We start from the raw sequence: 26,100 nt of genomic DNA on the forward strand, positions 1-26,100 counted from the left end.
ATAAATTGAAAATATCCCATTTAATAGTTTACAACTTTTCATCTTTAATCATCATTTCATACTTTCAGTCTGACATTCACACTCACCTTGAAGCCATGGAACTGGGATTCAGTTCAACATTTCAAACTTTACTGGAAAAAGTGAACCTCATGCCTCCACCCTTCCCCAACAAAATCAGACACCATATAGTTTTACAGTCAGGACAGATCCGGGGGGGTTACAAACCGATTGTTTCTGAAATACAATGGATGCATTTTTTTTTTTTTATTCAACAGGGAAAGTGAACATGGGTGGCAATCAGATGTTCTTCCAAGCCCTACACACTGAATTCACCGTAACAAAAAAACTAAATCAATTATCCAATTAATCCAAATGACAGATGTGGACTTCCATCACTCTTCAAAACATTAACAGTATTGTACGCACTATCTGAACAACTTCCTTTCGTACATATTAGTACTGACCTATGAAGGTGGTGTGACAGAGTTTATAACTGAACTTTTCTTGCATTTCAAAGAGTCTCAAGTCAAGAGTAGAAATTACATTATTTACACTGGTTTTCACATGCAGCTCAGAAGCTGAAAGTTGAAATTGCAGCCAAAAATCATGTCCTATCTAGATAAAAGACATGTTGCACACCATCACGCTCTCTCAAGCATGATTATTTTCCGTCTTACTCTCTCTCACTCACTCTCTCACACACACACACACACACACACACCTGATGGGTATTTGTTTCTGTTTCTTTTCTTCCTTTTAAGTTACAGTGTCCAAAGCACTTATGTTGGGTTCATTTTCATTTGTACATTTAAAACTGCATGAATTTATGGTATCATTGAAAGAACTGATCAGATGTGATTAACAAGGGTACATACTGGTTGAATGAGACAATACAAACAAACACCAACCAAAACATTCAGGAATAGATTTATGAAACTTCCTTTCCCATCCCGTCAGCCTTCCGTTTTGCACAGCTCCCCCTTGTGGTTATCAGCTTGTAGCACAGGCTTGTCTCAGTTTTGCTTGGGCTTATAAAGCAGCACTCCACAAACAAAATCAAAAATGTCCTAACAGGAAAAACAAAAACAAACTTCCATTGCATTCCTCCCTTATATCCTGCCATGTAAAGTTGAATTTAAAAACAGTGAGGGCTCAGATGAATTTGACGTGATGCGCTACAGCCCCGCCTCTTGTATTGGTGACTACAGAGAGAAACCGAAAGATGTGCCACGCAGAGGCAAACATCAGCGATAAGAGACCAAGGAAGCCGAAAGAAAGCCCTGTACTGTTCAGAACAAAGAAAAGGACACTGCTGCTCCAACATACATATCTGGAACCACTTAGCACATAATAAAACTTCTAGCAGCTCTCGTCCAGACAAAATTCGATTCTAATTTAAACCCACGGATCATACTGGGAAAAATAAAATCACAGTGAAGTTCAAAATCTCCAAAAGTAGTGGACTTGCTTAGTTGAGACATGATGCTTTTAAGAAGGTGCTACGTGGCAGACAAAAAAAAAAGGTAACCAGGCAACCATGAGAGGTACTGTGTCAAGACCCTTAGGCATCATTTCACGAAGCAAATTGTAGGTGGAAGGGAGTTTAATAGATCAAATTGTCAAGAGTGCAGAACACTAAACAACATGAGGCCAGAGTTACATCGTGGCAAGAAGCCTGCTCCTCTTCGATGGAGGGCATGGATACATGAGGCGTTTGAGGGGCAGAGAAGCAAGGTGCCACTTCTGCTGCGCAGCACTGTGCTTAGGTTTCTCAGTAGTACAGTACATCTATTAGACATCTGTTAAGATGGCTCCAACCCTTATTTTTCTACATCATAAGGAACCCCGACAAGTAGCCTACCATATTTGTAAAAGAAGTAAAGATGACACACCCGATCATGAAGAATAGTAAATCAAATGCAGCTCAATTGCATCCTTTTAAAAGGTTCTTTTTGTACATATATGCATACAATTATACGTCCTAGCTACTCTTTTATCTCCATGTGGCATTATTTAATTTGATCAGCTTTTGTTTGTTTTACAACTATATACAATGTACAGGCAGCAGATCATATATCGTTTACAATGAATGAGTGATCATACAGGGGTCTTTATAGACTGATGTTGACTCGATCTATTTAGACAACACACATTGTGAATAATAGGAATTTTTAGAAAATGGTATCTAAAAAAATGATGAAAGATAGTACAAGAGACAAAATTATAAAAGCCCTCAATATGTACAGAAAAAAAGCCAATATAGCATTTGTCAAGAACAGAAAAAAGTTAAACTGAAATAATTTTCTCCATATACACATATTGTAGCTCAAAAATATTTCCAAAGCCAATAGTCTCTCTGATTTGGTCACAGAAGTTAGAAGACAGTGAAGCATAGTGAAAAGAAGTATACAGCCGGATTAAACATCTGAGGATCTCAACACAGCATCGCAGGACTGCTAAGCTTGTTAAGTAATGAGATGTACAAACTACCATTAGTTTCTCTCATGCAGATGCTCCCCTTGCTTGCAATTCATGACTAAACAAATTTGTCAATCTACTGCAACTGAACGTTAACAGAAAGAGAGAACATTGTGAGGTATTAAGGTTACTATCCCCGACAGCATGGTCAGAATTCTGATTTAGAGAAGACGAGAGCCAAGAAACCATACTAACAGTCAGCACAGAACAACCCCTCCCAGTACCTCACTAAGTGATCCAAACTCACACTTTGTTTGTTGACAGGAGGGGGTGGGGGGGAAATCTTAACTATATTTCATTTTAGTACAATTTATACTGTTTAAAACACTTGAAACCTTGATGCCAGCCTATGGAATATCTATTAGCTGCCATAACATTTGAGATTTGCTGTTTTAGGACTTGTTATTAATAACATCCAACAGGTATTTTTACTGGAAAGTCTGCCACACAATATATAGGGAAAGAAAGGATATAGCTAAAAATATTTTTTGTCAAAATGAAGACAAAAAGACATTGCTGTGGACATCCAGGCAGGCCGGTATTAGTGCGTGAATGATTATTAACTTCTGAGATATAGAAGTGAAAAGTTTAACTTATTAAATGAAGTGATATACCAATTCAAATCCATCAAGGTCATTTCCCTCCGATTGAAAACACGATCAGCACACAAGCACACTTACAAACGAAGCTCATACAGAACTCAATAGTTCAGGGGCTTTTATCTAGCCAAGTCAGAAAGGCACATCACTTTGATATCAGGCATAAATAATTAAGTCAAATTACTGCAGAAATAAAACATACTTTCACAAAAATAGTGCCAATAAGATGAGCATCCCCATCAAAGAAGACAGCTATGAGAGAGAGACTTGTGGGGCAAAAAAAGCATTCAGTGCATGTAACTACATTCATAACAAGCGTCATTTACATGTATGTGCATGGTGACTAGGTTCAACCAGGTTAAACAAATCTGAAATGTATATTTTAAATTCCTAGCTCGACTGTGAAGACACAGATGCAGGAAAACTTTAAACGCAGATCTCCAACACAAATGTAATCAGCTTATCTTCAGATAACTTTCAGGCCTGGATTATATCCATCCTAATGAATGAACCTATTCAAGCTATGCAAAGCAATTAACTGTTGAATTTATTATACAGATCTACCAACTACAGATGACATGATTTTAGGAGAGCTGTGCGGGAAATCTCTGAAAGCAGCCACAGATGATCAAACTGGGCATACTACCAGAACCAGAAATTCCCCTCCGAGCTTGAGTCGGGGTGTGATTGTGATCCTATCAATGCTCAAACATGCTTTAAGCAAATTAATGTAATTCAAAATGAATACAACTCTCTGACAAGTTATATCACTCATTATGCAGAGTCAAAAAAGGAGGTATCCAAGAAGTTTATGACTGCACTAAATAGACCTTTCAAAGCTTTTTCTGCTGCCATCAAACAAAAGGTTCATATCAAAAAAACTGAATGCAAAGCCAATCATAAATATTGATGGAGCAAGTGTTTCAACTGCATTTTAGCTTAATTATAAATCAGAATAAAACTATGGTTACTGCAGTGCTCATAGTGGGCAACACTTTTTTTTCCTCTACAATGACTTGAGAGGGTAAGTGTGCCACAGTAAATGGTGTGAGTTATGTGCTTTTGTGGGTGGTAATGGTGCTGGGTGGAGGGTGTATGTGGAAAATAGTACTACTACACAAAAGACATCATGGAAACCAATTAAGAAAGAAAAGAGAAAGTTCATTGATTGATATGTTTTCCCAATTATTCTGGTGATGTCAATAGTCAATAGGGTCTTCGTAACATCTGCATTTTTCTCCTGTGTTAAGATGCTCTGCTGCTTCCCATGCAACTCGAGGGCAGCGGACTGCAGTGACGTCACAGGGGGATCCGTTGGAAGAAAGGAGGGAGGTGAAAGGAAAATCGTTTTCATAGTTCCCTTGGTGGGGGGCTTTTAAGAGCAACAGAAGCAGCTCATCACTGCCAGGACTGAGGGGGGAAGTTATTAACCTCAGCCAGGTCTTGCACAGGCGAGCCTTTGAGGGTGTACGTCAGCTTGATCCTCATTCGTAGCTGTTGCTGAAAATTGTGTGAGGATGATCATGTTTATAAAAAGAGGAAATTCTTGCAAATCATTTGAGACTGCACAGGTCTTAAATGTAGGCTATTATATGTGTGCTTCAAAAAGGACAAAATAATAAAAATCCAAAACTATTTGGCCAACTCAAAAGGGCAAACTCACCTTCTGTGGGTTGAGGACTCTGATGACCTGTGTGACAGTTCCCTGGTTGAGTGCTGGGACGACATTACTGCTAGGGGAGAGGAGCTGCAGCTGGAATGTCTGACAAAGAGAAAGGAGACACTATGTTAGATGAAAATTTGATGGTACTCAATATTTTCCCTCGGTTTGTGGAAGATTTAGGTGCGCGTATCTGGTGGGGGGTTTTGGGGTCCTCCTTCAAGAAAATGTTACGTTTTTCAATAAAAATAAAAAAATGAAATTTCCCCATAAATTTTGTCTCTGTGTGTTTTTGCTTCTCTTTGTAATCGTGTTATTAAATTCTAGACTACAGAAAGAACGGCTGAGTAGACTTGCGGTGAGCAGTAAAATAGCATATTACTTTTAAAATCTGTAGCTATTAGTATAGATAAACACTTTATTTTTGAGTAGTTGAGCCCAACTTTCGGAATAACACGTATAACAAACATGAGATGAAAAGGGGTGGCCTTTAAAGCATCTCTTGCACAGGAGATTTAAAAACAGCAACAAAAAAAATAAAATAAAAATGGACCAAGAGCTTTGAATTGGTTTTGTTCCCAAAAGTCAAAGCATTCCTAAAATAAATTAGAATTAACAGAAACAGTTAAAGCTACTGTAGACAGTAGAAATTAGCATATCAAAGACATGAAACAGACAGGATATACACATCAGTGGCACTGCACGTTATTAAATCTGCAGTGCAAAACTGTAGGACATTATCATTGTAATACAACACAGGAAACGTATTGGTAATGAACACTATTATGCATGATTAGGACATAGTGAAATTCAGCCACTTAATTTGATTGTCAGATTGTGCCTGCTTACCTTTGGTACTGCAGCCTGAAAAACAAAGTCTGTCATATCTGCCTCTGTTGAGTTGGAAGCATGGATAGTGATGACGGCAATGTTCGGATTGGGATTAGCTCTCTCAAATGTGAAGTCTATTTTCAGACCATTTTTGTTGTATGCCGTCATGGGAGGAATAGCTATAAAGAGAGTTAAAGTTAAAGATAGCTAACATTTCATAGGATGGGTCATGGTAATCAAAGAAGAGAAAAACACAATGACCAAGTGCTTTAATACATTAGGACAATACCACAAATTACTATATATTTGGGAGCAGATGATCAGGGGGATCAACAGACTCTCACCTGCAGCTGCAATGTCATTAAACAGGGGCTGTGAGGAGAGGCCATCCATGAGGAAAGAGGGTTGGGAAGTGGGCACAGAGGAAGCAGGAGCAGGGGCTGGGCCGCCTGGCAATAGGGGACAGCGACATACAAGGGTTTCTGTTCACTTTTTCATGCCAACACCACATTACTGCTGAACAGGAGCAGGCACAGGTTGGACATCACATTCACACTGGTGGCAAACACGTTTATACCAGGTCCTTGCTTTGCTTTAAAAAGGGGCCATAGAGAGCTTTAAGGAGAGCATCCTACCACTTAGTGAGAGGTCGCCCAGCAGATCAAGCAGCTCTCCTCCAGCTGAGGCAGGCTTGGTGGGCATCGTGTTCTGGATTACTGGTACCACATCATTACCACCCAGTAGGTCTAACAAATCATTAGCCTGGGGAACGAGGAAAAAATGTAAACATGATAAAATACCTGCAATATCTATGTATACATATAATAATATACAACTGTATTGCCTGTGCATTCGCTACTTTATTTGCATTTTACACACAAACGCTAGTGCCAATATTTTACACACGCCACCGCTTCCCTCACCGTTTTTATGAAGAAAAATAAAAAAACAAAACACATAAAGGCTGCTTTGACTGGCCATAAGCAAACTTAATAGTAATTTTGAGTTTATATACACAGTTGCTGATCAAATATATAACTTTTTACCTCGTCAAAACAAACTTGTGTGTTTTGAGTGTTGTGAGCTTCTCTTTCTCTGGTTAGCGCATCACTCAATCTTTACGACATTTTTTTACCCCTTTTCGTGAAAGTTTAAATCACCTTAAAAGATGATTGTTATTTCAATGTTAAAAAAAACAAAACAGAAAAGACAAAGAAAAGTGTAAGAGCTTGTATGAGGCAGAGGCACGAGGACGTGGAAAAAGATAGACTGAAGTAAGAGACTCTGAGACAATATATATTCAATTTGAATTAATAATTATATATTTTTATTCTGTTAGTCTTTCCATTTATTGAAGTGTTACAGTTAAGGAAGGCTGTGTTAAGTTGCCTTTTCTGTATTGTTTTTATATTACATGTGGGCCATCCAAAATGTACTTGGCCACATAAATTAGGGGCTTTGTGGCCCATACGGTCAGTTCTTAAAAATAATAGCGTCTATCTCTGCTATGGTCTTTCATTTCTTCACAATAAAGTAAAACTGTCCTCACCTGGTTAACTGGCTGGGTGACAGGTGGTAGATGTTTTGGCTCCACCACAGAGGGTTCTGTCTCCCCATTTGTCTGTACAATCTCTGTGGGGCCATTAGAAGCACTTTTCTCCATAATGGGCATTCGCTCTAGGAGAGCTGGCCTGAAGTCCGGGAACAAGCAAGGAATAAGGAGGGAGACAAAAGAGGACCCAAACTCAGCCACTGGAGGAAACGTTTTTATCTACCAACTGGTACAATGTGATCTGAATAATGTGATTGTAATTTTTTAGTAGAGTGTAATGCAGTTTCACCTCATGTGGTCGTATTTCTTGAAAAGTGCGTTGTACTCCACAGCTCTCTGCTGAAGCTCCACATCGATGCTACTGCCATAAATCGAAACCACCTTCTTGATTCGGCTAAAACAAAATTTGCAGGTTAGAAAAGGGGGAAAAAGTACCATTGGTAATGGCTAGTAAACGTTATCACCTTAGCAGCCAAATGTTTGCAAAGCTTTAAACGTATAGGATGGGTCTAAAAGGCCATTACTAACTTAACACCGCTGAACCGAGTGGACAGCTTCATGATGGCGGTAAGGGAATAACCCCGGGTCACAGGTGTGGACAGGTTGGACACCAGGAGGCCTTCCAGCACGTCCAGAACTTCATCCTCAGTCACCTTAGATCAAAAAGAAGAAATGAAAATTAATGACCTAGTGTTTCTCTCAGGATTGAGATTTGCGCATTGTGTGGTCTTCAATTTGTGTCCATGGTGTTTGGCTGGGATTCTTCCAGGTGTACCTGGATGGGCTCCTCCTCCTCACACTGTCCGGATACTAGCAGGTCCCCGTACTCTCCTATGCACCAGGACGCCACCTGCACTAGAGGTTGCTACAGAACACAGAGAGAGAAACACAAGTCCACTGTGAGCAACTTTTAAGCTAGTATGACTGTATGCTTCAAAGACAGAGATGTCCCAAATCTAGTCATGACCCAAACCAGAACTGCTCTGACCTGCGAGATGTCATCCAGGAGTGCTTTGTATAGTCTCTGTACTGTGTAGGCATGCATGTCCACACTGTTGGTGATGAGCTGGATGAGGTTGGGAACAGAATCGTCTCGCACATAGCTCCCTGCCTGTAAGGATGAGCAGAGATGTCGATGAGAAATGCTAATTAATCTCAAATATTTATTTGTACATTTCCAGTAAAACTAAAGCAGTGTTGGCTTCGAAGGTTTAATACCAGGTTTGATCAGATCAGAGGTTCTCAAGGTAATACATGTTGTTGTTGTTGTTGTTGTTATTATTATTATTATTATTATTATTATTATTATTATTATTATTATTATTATTATTCACACTGAGAATTAATTCCAACCTACAAGCAAAAGGCATTAGAGGCACTGGAGTGTTTCTGTTATATACGTACTGTTGTCAGGACTCTCATAATGGTGTCTATGTGCCATCTTTTCGACGGGGCATACCTGTAACACGATACATTGATTAGTGCCAGCAGTGGACTGAAGAAGAATCATTAACATGCTAACCCCTCTATTCCACCGGGACCCCAGGGAGCAATCGTGGCCATTTAAGTCAATGCTTGATATTCCACCAGCCACGACGCGGCACGCCTAGAAGCGTGATGGAAGCAGCTCTCCGCTCCATTAAAGATACGCGTCAGGTCTATTTTCACATGAGCCGCAGGGCGCTAGGACAGCCGGACAGGAAGTGAAACAGCGAGAGCATCCAGACACCCCCCCCAATATTGTATATGTCTCCTCTACAACACCATGGGCAACGAAAGACTCATCTTGGAGGAAACACACAGTAGACATCACAAATCCTTTTTATGAGGATGACGCGAGAAAAGAGAAAGCATTGAGCTTAATTGTAATGGAGTGCTTGGAACGGAAGGTAGATACCAGCTAATAAACATGCGATTGTTCTTTCAAGTCCTTGTAGAGAAAATACAATCTGCGAGTCAGGCAGGCAAGACGCGCCACTCCAGGTGTGGTATGGCGCGTGGCGGAGGATGGAACAAAACCGTGGCGCAGCCGGAACGCGTCCAGTGGAAAATCAGGGTAAGTTATCTGAACACTTTACAGCCGGGAGACAAAAGCTGTCAGAAAATAAATGGTATCATCATGGTCTGTCAGACGATGGATCACTCATTTTATCATCATTCAGCATTTCAATGTTCGCCATCCCGTCCACTGTGGTACCACAAATAAACCTTTAGCTTGATGCATGTCAGAGTATGTTGTATACTGTTCTCTGTAACACCACAGGGTGATTTATTCCCTCTTCACAAGCTGAAATTAAGTCTACATGTATATAATTCATGCAGATAGTTACTTTTAACAGGTTCTTGCAACTTTGTTTGTGCTAAGAGAAATATGAAAAGCTGAAAGACTATTTAAGAGTCTTGCACACGACAAGGTCACACAGGATGTGTATCAAATGATTACAAAGCAGCTGAGCACAGGTGTAATGTGTAGTGAAGTGTATGTGTCAGTGTCATACTTCTCTGCAGCTAGAAAGACTCCTGATGCACAGTCTGCTTTGAATTCTGGGTCACAGGAGTCCAGGAAGTAGAGCAGCTCTTTCATCATGCCTCTGATGTTGTTGCCATTCACCAGGGCGAAGCTCAGTTCCATTGCACGTCTACACAACAATGAAAAGTAGACATGGACAGGTTAGAAACAATACGGCTAAATAGTAAGGAAATTGAAATTGTAGTTTAAGTAATGCGTGCACTTGTGATTCACCTCTTAATGGACACATCCAGGTCTTTTAAACAATCCACAATGGTGCTCCGATGCCTCTGCACTGCATTGTGGTCTGTCTGTACCGTCTTTAGTAGAGATGTCAATGCCACGTATCTGGAGTTGTGAGTTTAATTAATGTTACCATCAGGAATTAATAAGAAAGATTTTGGATGACAACGTGTAAAAGGTCAAGTACTGTAAGCAAATAATTACCTTATATTTTTGTCATTGTTAAGAAGGAAGCGACCGAGTATGTTAATGGCCAAGACCTGTAAGTTAAAAAGGCATTTAGGCAAGAAAAAGAAAAGAAAATCAATCAGACCAAATGTTTTCTTTGTATTAAATTAACTCACCCTCAGTCCACTTTCAGACTTGATGTCCATTATAGTCAGCACAGTCTCGTAGAGAATTGCATTGCCTACATTTTTACTCGTCTCTGTGTTCGTTGCAACCTGTAAGCACAAATACAATGCATTTGTTTGAAAATTACACTCATGCAAAGAAGCTTTTAGCTAAAAACAGTGATTATGTTTAATTCTAACCTGTGCAAGAATGTCATTCATTGCTTCACTGGAGTCATCATCACTCTTGCCTAAAATTCGCAGTAGTCTCAAAATCCGCACCTAAGGAAAGAAACAGTCCAGTCAGTTGACTTGACAAGTATGATGGAGTTTATTGACCCCCACAGGTCAATTCTGGTTTCTCTTGCCGCACTCTTTGTTTGCTGCCAGTCTGATGTCATTTTGGTCCTTTTTTAATGGCACAACTTCAGCCTGTTTTACCTGTAGATGTGCCATTTAATACTTCAATTGTTTGTTAATCTGACTGTTAACTTCCCCTTTTTTTTAATGACAAAACAGCTTTAAATATACCTTTCATTTCTTTTGATATTTCTGTTCTGATGAAATGCAGTGCCAATATCACAAGTTCTAATCATGGTTGGTACGGTACAGCACAAAAATCAAGCCAAATCAAAATCTGCACTTACAATAGAGGGTACTTGCATCAAAAAAAGAAGGAGATTTACCTGCAGGAAAGGGTCACTTATGCCAGACACATCATGTTCAGGAGAGTATCCAGACATGATTAGGTTCTTCAGGATTCTCACCAACTGTGGAACCAGCTACAAAAAGACCAACAACAGAACAGAAAAGGAGAGGTGTCACAGTACTTTGTGTAGACCTCTCACATTTTCTACTTTTCCTCTTCAACATTTATATAACATTGTTCTTCATTAACTTTTAAACTTATTACTTTCTCATTTACAGTGGCAGCCGGCCAGGTAGGGATTATTGAGGTAGAGTAATATGGTTAAAAGTTGGGTGATTGAATTGCCAAATTTTTGAAGTTGTGAAATCAAATCCTTGATCGTACAAAAAAATATTAGGTTAAGGCATTTGGCTTTCAGAGAAAAAAAAAAATCTGCATTCAAACTTTTGAACGTTGCTAAATAAACAGATGTATATTTCAAACTAAAGTTTAATTCAATGCCAACAAAAATGGAATTATAGTAAGATAGGAAACATCTCTCATCACAAGAAAAAAAAAAAAAAAAAAAAAAAAAAAAAAAAAGTCATGTGTAATTTTCATCTCTCTTCTAAAACTGGTAATCAAAATGTAACCTTAGAGAAACACTCAACACTTTGGGAAACAGTTTGATGTCTTATCCAGCATTAAATTAGAAGATTGGGCATTGTTTTCATTCCAGAACAGAGAAAAGTGTAAGATGCATTAAGCCTAAATAACAAAAAGACTGCTGCAGAGAAACTGCTAGCCCAGTCCTGGAAAATTCTATGTTGGTCACTAGCTTACAGATGCAGCAGATCTTAGAAGGCTTACTTCTGTTACACCAGACTGAACACGTTTCAGACCAGATTACTTTACAGGATGCGCAGAGATTCAATTAATATAAATCTTCTCTGCTGTGGGTATGACAACAAGCAAGCAACCCAAAATACCAGAGTGGGGACCTAAGACAGTAACATAACAAATAAGCTACCCTCTAACAGTGAAACAGATACAGTGGAAATCATCTGTTCCTGGTGAAAACACCTGTGGCAATCATGTGAAAACACACCCACCCAACTGCTTTTAAATAGTGATCGAATGAGCTGCATATTGAGCAAAAATGACACTCAAAAGTAGTAAGAAATGTATCTGACAAATGGACCATAAGGTTATTATATACAGTAAAATCCAAAACACTGGTAATGATCACTGTACAAGTTAAGGAAATTAAAAGTATAAATTAAAACACAACATGAGATTACTCAACACAAATTTGGTTACGTCTGAGGTGAGTGTAAGAAGTGATTACTATTTACAGCATGCACCAGCTATGAGATTCAGAATGTACTCTTACCTTCTCATTCTAACACAATGCAGGAATTGTAACCAAGACAAATGACAGAAAAAATATGAGGTAGATGTTAGGGAGGGGAAACTGGAAATCATTCACTTTCAGAGAGCTTAAAATAATATTTAGATCATGAGTATGAGTGGTGGTGCTTCTGGCACAGTTTTACACCTAGAGAAGGAGAGGTACAGCAGCAGTTGAAATACAAGAGGAAAAGACAGTGGTAGGAGATAAGAGATTGAGACATACTTTGAATGTAAAGCAAACCTGTAGCGCAATCCAGTTTAACATGTTTGTCTAAGCTTAGCTATACTAAAAGGAAATGTGTACGCAAAAGGAGAATGAAGTGTGACGTGAGCTTAAGACAAATGCATAAATAACTACTGTAAGAGCCTTTATGAGCCGTATGATAATCTGTTTGTACCTTTCTGAAGTGTGCCAGCATGTCAGGACTTCTTTCACACATCTCAGTGAGGAGGACAACTGATGTATGGAGAACACCTGGGGGAAAGGGACAAAGTAAAGGTTAAATGAATATTTTTTTGAGTTTGTCTAGTTTTGTTCTCTACGTCACCCAATTGTTACTGGGCATTTAGACCTAAAAAAGGACTATGATGGTGGGTGCCACTGTTTTAGGGAGCTTTCACACCTGCCTCATGTAGTTCGATTGAATCGCACTACAGTTCGTTTTTTCCCCTTGGTGCGGTTCGTTTGGGCAAGTGTGAATGCACCGTGACCTTCTTGAAGAGGTGGTCTCGGTACACTGCAGTGTTTCCTTTAGGATTTGTTTTTAGCAGTGGGGGCAGGTCTGTCTGAACAACAACCCCCCCCCACACCAAATGTTTTACGTATGAAACGGAACTGACACTTGGCTGCAACACAAACTAATATATTTATTCACCTCTATTCACACAAAACAAGCCATATTTTCAGTTGTGATTTTTTTTTTTTATTTATATATATATATATATATATATATATATATATATATATAAGCGAACGTTTTGACAATAAACTACATCAACAGAACAGTATGTGGAGTTAAACTGGACGGGCCCAATAATCTCTGAATAGTTCTACTAAAAGGCAACTGCGACTAAATTTTTTGTGCAGCCCTATTTCCGATACCGTGGTGGCAGAAATTTTGCCATGGTGGGCCGCCACTATAAAATCACCATAGAGGAAACACTGCACTTTCAAACCAACTCTGGAGAGGTTTGTTTACGGGGAGAACGTGACGGGACCTCAAACCAACTGCCCCAACTACTGTATGTGTACTCCACAAGTCTGAGCTAAATGTCTCCTGTAGTCAGATGTGCATTGCAATCTGTGATGCGGCAGAACATGCAAACTGTAGCAGCTTGCAAGGTTTCTCACACAGAAATAGACTGCGGTCAAGCTTGCCGTCACTCGCATTTCCATGGTCAAACCAGCCGGGGCTAAAGTTGGAGACAGACGCAGGCAGAGCAGAGCGAAGTCTTGGTGAGCAGAGCTGACGTAGTAATGTCGCTCGTGAAACAATGTCTGAAAAATTATTTTAATGAAATGAGCTGGACCATGGAGATGCAAGAAATATGCAACAGAACACAGGACCTTTTTCCTGTATTTACTTTCTTGTTCCCGCCCCAAACACATCTGACCCATAAGGGCTAGTTGTGATGCATTTTGGTAAGCTTGGATTTTTCTCTGTGTGAAACAAAACCGAACCAATGGGAAAACGCTCCAAGTTTACAAACCCACAACATCGATGTACTACATATACCAAATCACAGACAAGAGGTAATCGGCCATGCATCAAAATGTGTTTCACACACATTAAAAAACATGCATCAATATCTAGGCTGACCAATCGCACAGAAGCCAAAGTCAGATGTCAAAAATATAATGTACTAGCATACATATGATTAACCACAGGGGACATCAGGTGACCGCATCATAAATCTGAAGATTATCACATAGGCTAATCATTTCAGAGTGACCTGATCTGAATGTTTACAAGGTCGAATAATCGTCATCATTTGAGCGACAGCAGTGGTGGCGAGCGTCGAAGCCACACTACAGAGTCATAGATATGTTATATTCTAACATAATCTTTAAAATCCGTAGTGGCTTTTGAAGTAATCAATCTGTAATTAATTTTTTACGTTTAAGAGTTTGTATAAAAGTGAATGTACATTATTCATAACAGGGTACATGGTCTAGTTACAATAACATGATTACTAATCGAACATTTCTTTTGATTTTTTATTATCAGTTTGAAGTCCAGATACCAATTCAGGACAATGCTTGGTGCATATTTGTGTTTCTTATGGCCATGTTGCACCATCTTCCATTTACTATATACATTATTCCATGGTGTACATTGCAGGACAGACAATAATGATCTACAAAAATAGCAAACATTTTCAAATTGTTTTATCTGAAGCTTTTACTACTGCATTGCTGCACAATGTCAGAGAAGATCAAGTTATTTCAGCAAAAATAAAAACAAATCTCTTTCTGTGACATACTGTGTCTCTTCTAAGTGGGGTACACATAGACCCAGAGTTTATGACAGACTCATTAATTCCACTCACCTCTGCAAAGGACATCACAAAAAAGGACATGTGCTGCCCAGCTGTTCTGAGCAAAGCACTCTAAGTGGCAGGAAATAGGACAAAGTCTGCATTTGTGTAGGACAGGCACACTTCCCCACGAGCCAACAACTGCATCCTGACAAACTGTTTAGACTTACCATGGTTTTTCTCGCTCAGCAGGTTTTTTGTTGCTGGAAGGAACATTTCCATAAGTTCTGGAACCTTCCTGATGACATGAACTGCACACAACGCCGCCTATCAACAAATATTTAAAAATAAGACACTCAATGAGGAAACGGGCCAACCTTTAACACAATAGTTTACTTTTGAGTACAACTGTTCAGCACACGGGCCTACATTTTGAATAGTCCACCACATATTTAAAAGCCTTCCAAGTCATTTATTCATGTAAACGTGCCAACAATGAGGCTTACTTTTTTTTTCTCAAGTAGGAGTTGGATGTTTTGAGCAGCTTCTCGACCTCCCCAGCCAAGTCACGACACATTTCTGAGGAACCCATGCAGCCCAAAGTACACAAGGCCAGGCCCTGGACGTATTGTGTGCTGTGATTCAAGTCACTGTGTCGGGAGAAAAGCGTTAAATGAGCCATGGAAACACAGAAATATAGATACAAGAAACATTTTGGATGACAGTTACAGTAGCAGGTAAGGTAGATATTGGGGATCCAAATTGCCATCACATCATAACTTAAATCACAGGTCATGGATTTTCATCAAGATTAAATTGCTGTGCATTGCAAAAAAGCAACATCTTTAAAGCAAAACGTTAAATATATTCACTGAGGATCTTGCCTCCACTTACTTCTTAATGCAATTTGTCATTAGTAGGTGGACGTCCTGCCTCTCGTCCAACAGCAGCATGGCTCCCAAATAACCTATTCGTTTGTCGGTGAACTTCTGGGACGCAATCAGCTTCAGGCACTCCAGCTGGAAAACAAGTCATCATGTCACAAAACTGTCCATGGCTGTAAGCTTTGTAATAATTATGTCACTGGAAATCCAAATAGCTTCTCCTATTAATTTTTCCCATTTCCAGTCATCTTCCCAACATCACCAAACATACCTGCCCAAAGTGGGCCGGGTAGCCCAACATGTGCATATAAAGTAGCTTTGCCACATTTCTGCAACGGTATGTATTGTCTTCCTCTCTAAAGGAAGAGCGGATAGCAGCGCACTCTTTCTGGATCATCTCGCGCTCCTCTGCCTGGGTCCGTGCTGTCCGGATAGTCCGGATCAGCTCCCGCAGTCTGATCGGAGCTGGCATTCTCTGAAAAACATTAAGAAAAAGAAACAGATTGGCACTCATTGCCTTAGGGATGGCACTAGACTACCATAACAGAAAACCGAAAAGCTACACTTCTAATGAGGAAAATATAATAAAAAATAGCCTTGGTTCAAGAATATGGTAGTAGGTATAAAAGAAATGTGTTTGCTGACAAGCTGCACTTAAATGTAAATGTTACAGTTATAAAATCATTGCAGTGCATGTAAACACATTCTCTGGTTTCTAGCCTTAACAAGGAATTGCCCATTGAGGATAAATAAACTTTTTTCTTATGTGCAGGTAAAACGTACTTCAACTAAAAAATTTAAATTAAACCTAAAAAGTATTACGTGATTTTTGGGAGACAACCCAACTCCTAAAAACACCACTGGCAAAAGATATGATTAATATTTGTTTTTAAGGAGGCAAATAGATGACTATTCCTTTTAGAGTTTGCAAATAGTATTAAAAGTGCAGCAGGAAAGGAGAGCGGCGGGTGAAATTCTATTCCCTCGCGGAGAAGTTTCTGAGATCACACAGGCTTTAAGCCACAGGGAGAAGTTTAAATATTTATAAGCACATGCTTAGTTGTGAGATCAAATTGTGTTTACAACTTTACATGTCCTGTATATGTACAAACATATAAATACATTACCAAACAGTCACTATGCTTACTTGTTCTAAACAGGCAACACAGGTATTCTTAAGTAATATTTAAGAAACCTGTTATTCACAGAATTTAAAATAAATAAACTCTCTAATGGAGCAAGGCGAGGCGTTTTTCTATAAGGGAGTGTATCAGCAACTCTTAAGTAGCCTACCAAGCTAGTATGAATATAGGAAATAAGGCAGGACTGTGGGGAACAATGAGACAGCACTTTATAAATATGTGATTTATATAATGGAATCTATGCATATAAATTCCCTGTGCCAAACAGGAAGAAGCTTCATTTAGGTCCTCTTTGGTTTTGTTGAACAACCTCTGTAGCGCTGTCATTTGTTACCTGTGTACCAAGATGTTGACATGCAGGTTCTCAACATCTCAATTTCACTTCTAATCCAACTGGAAAGTTATTAATGGTGGCCCCACTACTTAGGAAAAAGTACACTGTGTCTCCCATCTCATGAAGCCTTTTATCTGGTAGCATGCAGTACATAATTAAGCTGCTACAGCAACAGAAACTATGGTAATTACTTGTCGAGCAAATCCATTTTCTCCATCTAACTAGTGCTGAAGTGGACAGAAACATAAAAGGCATTGAATAGAGCACAGCATATATCCTAAAACCCTAAATTACCCTGAAAAGATCTTATGATGTCAAAATGATGCTGATATACAACCTCTCGTAATGTAATTATTTTAAATGTGAGACTGCATTGATAAGTAGCTACTTTATAAACCCTTCCAAGGTACATGATTTTGCCTTAATAATGTATTTTTATATTTTTGTTTTGTAGTTGAGCAAGTAATTCCTCCAGCTGACTTGCTGTCATGCTAAGCATCATCGAACACTTCCAAAAGGGGAGATAAGATGCTTTCTATTAGCCTGCTGATTTTCCACCTACGATTTTTAACTGCAGCGTAACACCAAAGACAGCTACATCAAAACTGTGTCGTAAGCATTTGTCTTATCAAGAAATTATGCTGCTATTGTTCTCACTAGAGCCCAGTCAGAAGTCTTATACAAATCTTACTAGGTCCTGAGCTGGCTAACTGCCAAAGAGCCTCTCATGAAAAATCAACTCCAGCTCCCACATGAGTCATGACATCAACTCCGAAAATTTCCTAAGCATTTATAGATTAAAGTGACAAAAAACAAAACAAACTTTTTTTTAATTTTGTCTTAGTAATACTGGGTCCCCCGACTCTTTTTAGACCTGTATACTGTGGATTTGCAATATTTTTAACTGAGTGGGAAAAGCGAAAAATCACCATACCTTTTCTTATCATTAACTATCACTATCAAGATCAAATGGAATTCTTTGTAACTATGCCAGTTGACTGAGAAAAACAAGCATTCAGACATGGAGCGAATGAGGGCATCCTTTGTTGCATAAGGTGGTGGTTTGTAGCGAATCTAAGAATTTACTGCGATCAAAGAGGAATGGGGAGGGTGGTCAGACAAGACCACACTTTAATAAAGGCAGAGATCTACTGTCTGTTTTAATACCATTTAAATTACCTGAGCTGAGTGGACCTAGTGTTGGGCTCCATAAATCACGACTCCTTCTCTCTTGCTGTGCTTATGAATAAATGTGTACTGTACATTAAAGAAGGTAAATCCAGCATTAGTTAAGAGCTGACTGAATTAAGTTCTTGCAGTTGCAGTACAACGGCACATTCTTCTACAATCAAGACACATTATATTTCTTATAATCCATAATTGCCATTACTTTTTAATGCCGTTACCATTTCTGGGAAGTGGAACAGTATATTTAGTTTAAAAGACAAAACTTAAAAAGGAGGGATTGAACACATTGCACGTGGATTAGAAAGACCACAGGACGGGGAGTCTTGAGCTTATTCAATAGATTGGCAGCAACAACCCCGGGTTCACTTACCAAGGTCAGCTTTACTCAACCTTACTACAGAGACAAAAAGTGAAGTGCTCTGCTGTACAGCCATATTACCTATACAATTTTCCTATGGGTGTACTTTGCATGTATTATGAGAGTTCATAACAAGCTTTTACTCTAGAGAGTTGGAGAGCCAGCCCAGATTAGCTTACAGGGCCTGACAACCAGCAACAAAGCAAAAAGCATGCCACGCCTCCTTTATATCATAGGGAGCAATCAAACTGAAGTCTGAGACATCATACTAGAAGCATTAAGAGATACAACATTGTTTTACATATGAATATTGAACACCATGAGGAATTTGTTAGAAAGTGAAAACACAGATTCAATATCCACTACTACCTTGGGAAAAAAAGAGTTGCAGTTAAACTAGACAAAAAGACCATCAGACGGATGCAAGATAAAGATACAGAGCCAACACTGGGGAGAAGCATTTTCCCTACTCAATTTGCCAAGCTATTGTTACCTGCACTTCGTCTCTTTACTCTCCCTCGGTTTCTTAGCTGCGCACTCAGATGTTAGAAATGAAATAACATCAACAGGGACCGCTCTATTCCTTCTTAAATTACCAACTCCATGTTATCAGCTGTGCAGACTGCAGAGCAATACAGGACTGATAATTCCACATACATGCACAACAAGGAAGAAATAAAAATAAAAATGAAATAAAAAAATCTGTATTGTGTAAGTTTGAACATGTTTTTATACCCTGCTTCCAACATGCACAGTCAAAGGTTGGGTCCTGTACCTTTGTAGAGAATAACACGTATTTGATAGTCAAAATATTATGAACAATGTTTCACATTTTTTTGGGTAGTCCACGCCAAATAAAGTAGTAAGCTTGTGAATACAACAATCCACCTTCCACTTCCTACGAAGGTCGACACATAAATTCTCAGACTGTTGAAGACACTATTAAATGTAGGCCTATGTGATTTAACTTGAAGTATATGTGCAAATCCTGGTGCTCATTAGAGACAGCCGAGAGCCATTAGTGAGCTTAATACTAACTTTTTAGCTGGACCGATATGGGCTCTGCAGTTGCTCAACAGATCTCAAACCAACAACTGAATGCATCATGGAGTTCGAAGGAAGAACTAGTTGTGTGCAAAAAAGGATTTGTGTCCTTAGCACCAGCCATCATTTCTGTACTTCCAAGATGTAGGCTCAGTTAACCTATACAAATATTATTTATTTGGCTGTTAGGTTGCACTAGTCAGCTGGCAAATCAAGCAAAGCAACAAACACTAGGGCTGAAAAACAACTACTAATGCTATCTCCTACAGTATTTTCTCCAACACTGACTTTGTGGGTCTGCTGGCACTATGAGGGACTAAACAATACATTACAAATGTGTGAGATTAACAATAAACTATTGTGCAAGTCAAATGTATTATCAAGACAGTGACAAAGCTCACGATATACTATGATTTGCTATCTAGCCTACTGACAATATTGAAATGCAGTTAAAAAAGATAAGTTCAAACAAATCAAATAATACAAAGAACTCTTTGGTTGTTAACATACTTCAGTCTTTTTGAGAACCTTCAGACAAACCTAGGAGTTAATTCAATTCACAGTGAGACTGATTTGTAAGCACAGTGGCAATGCAAAGTATGAATGTGATGCTGTATTGTCTGATTAATAACTGCTACAGTAAAATAAAACTATACTTATTGCACATGCTCAAGTAGGTAGTATGCCACCAAAGTTAGTCACAAAGGCAAAAAAACAAAAGGTAGGTGGTTTTAATTAAGGTCATATCTGTCCTGTTTCAAGCAGCAGTCATTCTGTTATTACACTGAATTATTTAACATCAAACGGACAACTTTGGATTCTGTTGAATCCTGGATATTATTTCACCATTGGTTAATATTAAACTGTATCCCGTCAGTGTTTTTTGGAATAGCACTTCATAAGTCTTTCAAAGCTATCAGAAAGGGATGTGACAAAAATGTACAGGAATCACCCAAACTGCACGTCATACTCATTTGATCACTTCCTACTTACAGCTGACTTCCTTAACGTGAACCCGCACGTTATTTTTATGAAAACTGGTCTTCCTCAGACGATGTATAGGCATTATTAAAAAAGGGTGTATATTAATGTTACCTTCTTATTTAAAGTCGTTGTCAACACCCAGTAACAAACTTATGAAACTAGAGCATAAAAGGAGTCCACGTCCATGCTAGCTAAACTAGCTATTGTTAGCTTCCTGGATATGTAAATGCAACGTTGACTTATTGTCTACTTAAAAAGGTTAGGAAAGTCTGATTCCATTACAAAGCTTTGAGGCAAACGTCAAATGCGTAATGTTAACAAGCTAACAACAAGCTAACACGAGTATTTCAGTGAAAGGCAACGTATTAGGTTGACACTACAGCAGTAGCTTCACCTTGGCTGACATTATTCGTTAAACGGAGGTTTATATCAACAGCATTAGAGAATATTGTCGAACTGAGACGATAGGCCACTACAGGCTGGGCATGACACCTGAATCTGATCGCCGATTGATCAGGACATGATGCAGTTAAGGCCTTCTTGAAGCATTTGGATCCTTGAGTCCTCTATGGCGTTAGCTAGCTAATTCACCTGACCACTTATTTGCTTCTCTAGTACCTAGTCCGAATACTACGTTGTCTGAACTAAATGGCAAACAATAAGTAGGTAGCTAGGAAGATATAAAACATAAAGTTGACATTACGTGTTGTCACGATGATTTGTGGACAACCACTCCAAATAAATGGCTATTGAGCTTCACATCCCTAGCCCAGCAGGTAGTTAGCAAGGCTGCAGCTATAAGGCTATACTAACCATGCTAGCTATCTTAGCTGCTGACAGGCACAACCCCGGTGCACTGAGGGCTGCAACTTCCCATGCAGCGCCACAGTGAGAGTTGTCAACCAAACCACTGACGATTACTCACACGTAAAGACATTTACATATATTTCTGCCGACATATTATTCTTAGAATATACTTACTAGCCGTAATGATGCCAGAAAATAACTGGAATCGTCTCTATTAGCAATGGAGGGAGGAACACACTAGACATGCAAAATGGTGGCTATTCCAGCCTCAGCACATCTACCGCAGGCGGAGGGTTACACTGACATATCCCAGAGGTTTGTGAAAGAAGCGCGGACTGGCTCCCGGCGGCGCACAGAGCCGAAGTTTATCATCACCGTTCAGTAACGTTAGCTTCTAGCTTCTAGTAGAGGACTTCTTCACAGTCTGTGCCTCTGCCAGAGACTCCCACCTGATATGCCAGTGCTCACTGGACACCATGGGTAATCGTTAAATTATGTCTTCATGATGATGAGAGATGTATGGTTGCTGTCTAGCTAGTAAGCTTCTTCTCGTCCATCGTTCTCGCATTGACTATAAAGGGGTTCGGTTTGTTATCTTAAGCCAGCTAGCTAACGTTATTTCATTGATCTCATAAACTGACTGACTCCAAGTAATTTTGTGTAACGTAGATTACAGTTTGAGCATTATGGCATATCTCACTTGGTATACAAACGCCCTAAATTTCATGACACGAGATTATTTTTTTGAGATGGCATATTTTCTCTTAACCCTGCGGAAGAATACCTTTTTACCCCGTCAATGTCGTGCTGCGGTCCGTTTACTCGTGGCAGTCAGTGATGACGACTACATGAAATGTTGTGACATTAGCAGTTCAGTGGTTTGGAGTGCCACCTAGTGTTGTTACTGTGCTATCCAAGAAATTATTCTGTAGGTAGGTTGGGCTTGATCAGAATCCCAATCAGAATCAGAAAGGGCTTTATTAATTGATTAATAGTTTAATAAACGTTATAATGTCTGGCCTGAGGTTTGGTCTTAAGGGTCGTTTTCATTGATACAGATTGTATTTAAACGTATTATAGGGTAAAATAAGGTCAAGTTGGTTAGTTTTAGAGTTCATTGTGATCAAACACAAGATTAACATTAAGTGATTCAAATTGTGAAATTACATTTTTTTTACACTCTGTTGCTAGTTATTACACACCCAGGACCTAAACATGCACTAATGGAGAGATGCCATGTCAGAGTGAGGGGGCTGCCCATTAACTGCCCAAGCAGTTGGGGATTTATGCCTTGCACAAGGGCACATTGGAGGTGCCCAGGAGGTGAACTGGCACCTCTCCAGCTCCCAGTCCACACTCCGTACTTGGTCCGCACGGGGAGTCACTTGAACCGGCGACCCTCCAGTTCCCAAGCCAAGTCCCTATACGGACTGAGATACTGCCACCCCCAAGTCAGATAGAAGTAGCATACCAGTTAGCTGTCATCACTGATAAAGTAACAACAGAAACAATCAAATGGGTGTGACCAAAAGCACTGGTTAAAAAATGATTTAGAAGGTCATTTTTATGATCCTATTTATTTATGAGATTAATTGCAGTGATTGTAATATCATGTGAAGACAGGTTGAGCCTGTTGTCCATGTGTTCGCAACCTGTGTTCAATTATTATAAAACTGTCTGAGTAAACAGAGAATATGCTGAATGGGGAATCAGAGGTGGAAATAAGCTTATTATAAGCCTATACTTCCAATAGTTTTCACATCTCATAAAAAAACATTTGTGTATTAATCAAATGACATTTCTAGTCATTCGATCTGCCTTTTTCCAATTTGCTTGAAGATACAAACTTGTAGTTTTTAGAATTCTCGAAGCTTCTCTAGTAAAAAGTGATTTTTAAAGCCTATTTACCCAATTACAGCACAAAGTATTGCTATGAAATAAGGATTGTCGGACGTGTTAAATGTATGGTTTGCAGTGAAAAATGTTAGATGTCATTAATCTTAGTTTTCAGATAAATATTCAGAAACTTGGGGTTGGGGCCTCGGTTTCTGTGATTTGCTACTTGAAGACATTGTAGAAATTAATTCATACATTGATAATACTTATTCCTATTCAGGCTCAAGGAGGGCAGGGAGCTATCCCAGCATACACCAGGTGAAAGATAGACACCTTGATCAGGTCACTAGTTCATCACAGTGCTACTTAACTTAACAAATTAATTAATTAATTTAATGTGGCCATTCCTTTTGTCTAGCCTCAAGACATTTTATGAATTGTATGCAGCACTGGCAGTCTTACTGTAGACTTCAGAGTGAATGAATCAACACTTTGCCAGTGTTTATACAAGTGCACACCCATCAGTCACCTTTTCATATTTTTGACCTGCCAGCCCAGAGGGTTATCATCTGGGTGGACAAACAACACTCCTATCACCATTCATCCACTGTAGAGGCCTGTATCACACAGCAGGAATACGCAGTTGCCCTGTGCCTTTGCTGTGTCAAATCTAGAACATTGTTTAAAGGGTTGGTTCGACCAAATTACATATAATATTTTATCCGTTATCTGTTGTGGTATACAGTATACCCATGCTGATGGTGTTGGATTAATGTGTCCAGGTTTTGAGATATCTGAGATTTTTGTTGCTTTGAATATTAAAAAGAAATCACTTAAAATGTTCACCAGCAAGGTGAAACAATGTTCTGGTTACTGTGGCTAATCTATGCTATCAACAGTTTTCATTGAATTGAAGACACTAGAGCCCTCATTTTATCTGCTGATATTAGTTTATCACAGATACAGTAAATCAGACAGTATCTGTCTAGGTTTTGGCCGATAAGTAGTCTTGCAATGACAGACCTATCTCCATAGCGCTGTAGCCGATAAGTGACAAAATAAATTCAACGACAGAAATGACAATAGTTGTGATTGTGGTCATTTAGAAAAAGTGTCACCATTGCGCTGTTTGTCCACCAGAGAGCACTGACGAGTGTAAAATGCCCTGCTCATAACTTGGTCACAATTAATGAATAGACCAAGATAAGTTAAGAGATCATTATCAGAAGTCTTTGAGTTAAGCACTGGTTTTAGGTTTTAGCACTTTCAACCACCTTGAAAAATGTAGTTTAACAAAACGGTGCACTTACTATTACTATTATCCATTTACTATTAGTTACCCATCTACTTCTACTTAATGTAATATATTTGAAAATATACCAAAACAGACATCTTAATTGGCATTAATTTATTCTGATTATTTTGGACAAAAAATTAATTAACATCAAATGTTGTTCCTCTCACAAATATCATACATATGCAAGTATGGCAAAGCAACATTTAGATATATTTTGAATTTATACCGCTTTTAGATTTGCCTTATCTCTTAAAGAAAAAAAAAAAAAAAAAAAAAGGTAGGCCTACTGTAGGATGTGGAAATGTGATTTTATTTATTTATTTTTTTACACCGTCGCTTTTACTCCCACACGACGTGAACGCACCATGGTATGTTTAGCATCAACCATAGACAGAACTCCCCAACGGCCCTGCATATCCCACAATCCTGTTCGGTGTAGCTTCGCTGCTTTGGCTTTTACGTTAGAGAGATCAGCTGAGCTCGTGCGTCGCTGCAGTGAGTGCACGGATGCCAGCGGCTCGGGATCGGAGCAGCTCGGGGCCGCTCGGTGTCTCTCTGGTCGGGCTTGGACATCATTTTACACCCCCGGATCGACTGGAGAATGTTTTTTTTTTTTTATTAACCGCTGCAAGAATGTGACTCTTTTATGTATCCGTTTTTTTTTTTTTTTTTTTTTTATGGTCCCGACTCTACTGATCGAGTAGACGATTTGATCACATTTTTTTAATTATTATTATTCTTTCGTTCACCATCTGTGCCCTCAGTGCGGAAAACACCTGGACTGGTCTCAGGGTAACCGTGCGGGGTTTGGAGGAGAGTCCAGGTTTTTACCGGGAGTGGGCAATAATATGTCCAGGCGAAAACAGACCAACCCCTTCAAAGTTAACTGTAGGTATTCCAGGTATCGTCTTATGCTATTTCATGCAGTATTTATCCTTGTCACGTCCATTATACGTGGATACTTTGTCTGTTTGACAAGAGTGTGTTGAATTATTGTTGTTTCTGTAGCGACCTGTATTAACGGCGTGTCGGTTGCTTTCCTTGGTGCCCGCTGTAGCTTGTAATAGATTCATGTAGATGTGTTAAACCAAAGACAGGATTTTGTCATGACATACCATCACATACTATATTATATATCCGGAGTATTATGTCAGCAGCTGACATTTCAATATAGTAGAATTTTCTGTTTGAGTTTTAATACAAAAACCGTTTTCCTGTCAGAGTGATAATGGATATCTCACTTTCATTTTAGTTTGTAGTTTGTATGAGGATACAGCATAAGACTTTATTGGCTGATTGATGATCCCCCCCACAATGGCCCCTTAAGTAGTTGTATTGACATAATTACATGTACGAAAACTGAATTCAGACTGAATAAAGTAAGTGCAACAAACATGCAAATGAGCACATCTCTGGTAAATATTCAATAGTTACTTAAAAGTAGCTGTCATTTTGACAAACTGAAATTACTTTATTGATCATGTGTAATGTTCCTCATCACCT

At 39.1% G+C, this 26,100-nt stretch overlaps 2 protein-coding genes across 7 annotated transcripts in view; one reads left to right on the forward strand and one right to left on the reverse strand.

The window, feature by feature from the left end:
* Positions 1 to 22,325, reverse strand: ap1g1 (adaptor related protein complex 1 subunit gamma 1). Of its 4 annotated transcripts, none has more exons than XM_028595988.1 (24): positions 21,471 to 21,553; positions 15,879 to 16,082; positions 15,618 to 15,742; positions 15,232 to 15,373; positions 14,954 to 15,050; positions 12,644 to 12,720; positions 12,226 to 12,234; positions 10,891 to 10,986; positions 10,406 to 10,486; positions 10,217 to 10,315; positions 10,077 to 10,132; positions 9,864 to 9,977; positions 9,619 to 9,759; positions 8,525 to 8,579; positions 8,109 to 8,231; positions 7,896 to 7,985; positions 7,649 to 7,773; positions 7,410 to 7,514; positions 7,118 to 7,259; positions 6,204 to 6,330; positions 5,913 to 6,017; positions 5,587 to 5,747; positions 4,741 to 4,839; positions 1 to 4,577 (listed from the first exon to the last, which is right to left on the reverse strand). In XM_028595988.1, exons 1-24 carry the CDS (start codon positions 21,471 to 21,473, stop codon positions 4,476 to 4,478), a joined length of 2,478 nt encoding a protein of 825 aa, XP_028451789.1. In that variant the 5' UTR covers positions 21,474 to 21,553; the 3' UTR covers positions 1 to 4,475. The 4 variants fall into 4 exon arrangements, with proteins under 4 accessions (XP_028451789.1, XP_028452027.1, XP_028451948.1 ...); XM_028596147.1 differs by lacking the exon at positions 21,471 to 21,553 and adding an exon at positions 22,249 to 22,325 and having other exon boundaries at positions 4,476 to 4,577; XM_028596070.1 differs by lacking the exon at positions 21,471 to 21,553 and adding an exon at positions 21,639 to 21,945 and having other exon boundaries at positions 4,476 to 4,577.
* Positions 21,682 to 26,100, forward strand: part of znf821 (zinc finger protein 821) — a 16,931-nt gene continuing 12,512 nt past the window's right edge. Inside the window, exon 1 of one of the 3 annotated variants that reach the window (XM_028596500.1) lies at positions 21,682 to 21,944. In XM_028596500.1, the coding sequence (XP_028452301.1) occupies positions 21,941 to 21,944 (4 nt within the window). In that variant the 5' untranslated portion in view covers positions 21,682 to 21,940. Of the gene's footprint in view, positions 21,945 to 25,282; positions 25,486 to 26,100 lie in introns of those variants that run through there. The other 2 variants (XM_028596425.1, XM_028596348.1) reach the window with 2 other exon arrangements.

This window comes from Perca flavescens, chromosome 1, assembly GCF_004354835.1.
Source record: "Perca flavescens isolate YP-PL-M2 chromosome 1, PFLA_1.0, whole genome shotgun sequence".
Taxonomy (NCBI): domain Eukaryota; kingdom Metazoa; phylum Chordata; class Actinopteri; order Perciformes; family Percidae; genus Perca; species Perca flavescens.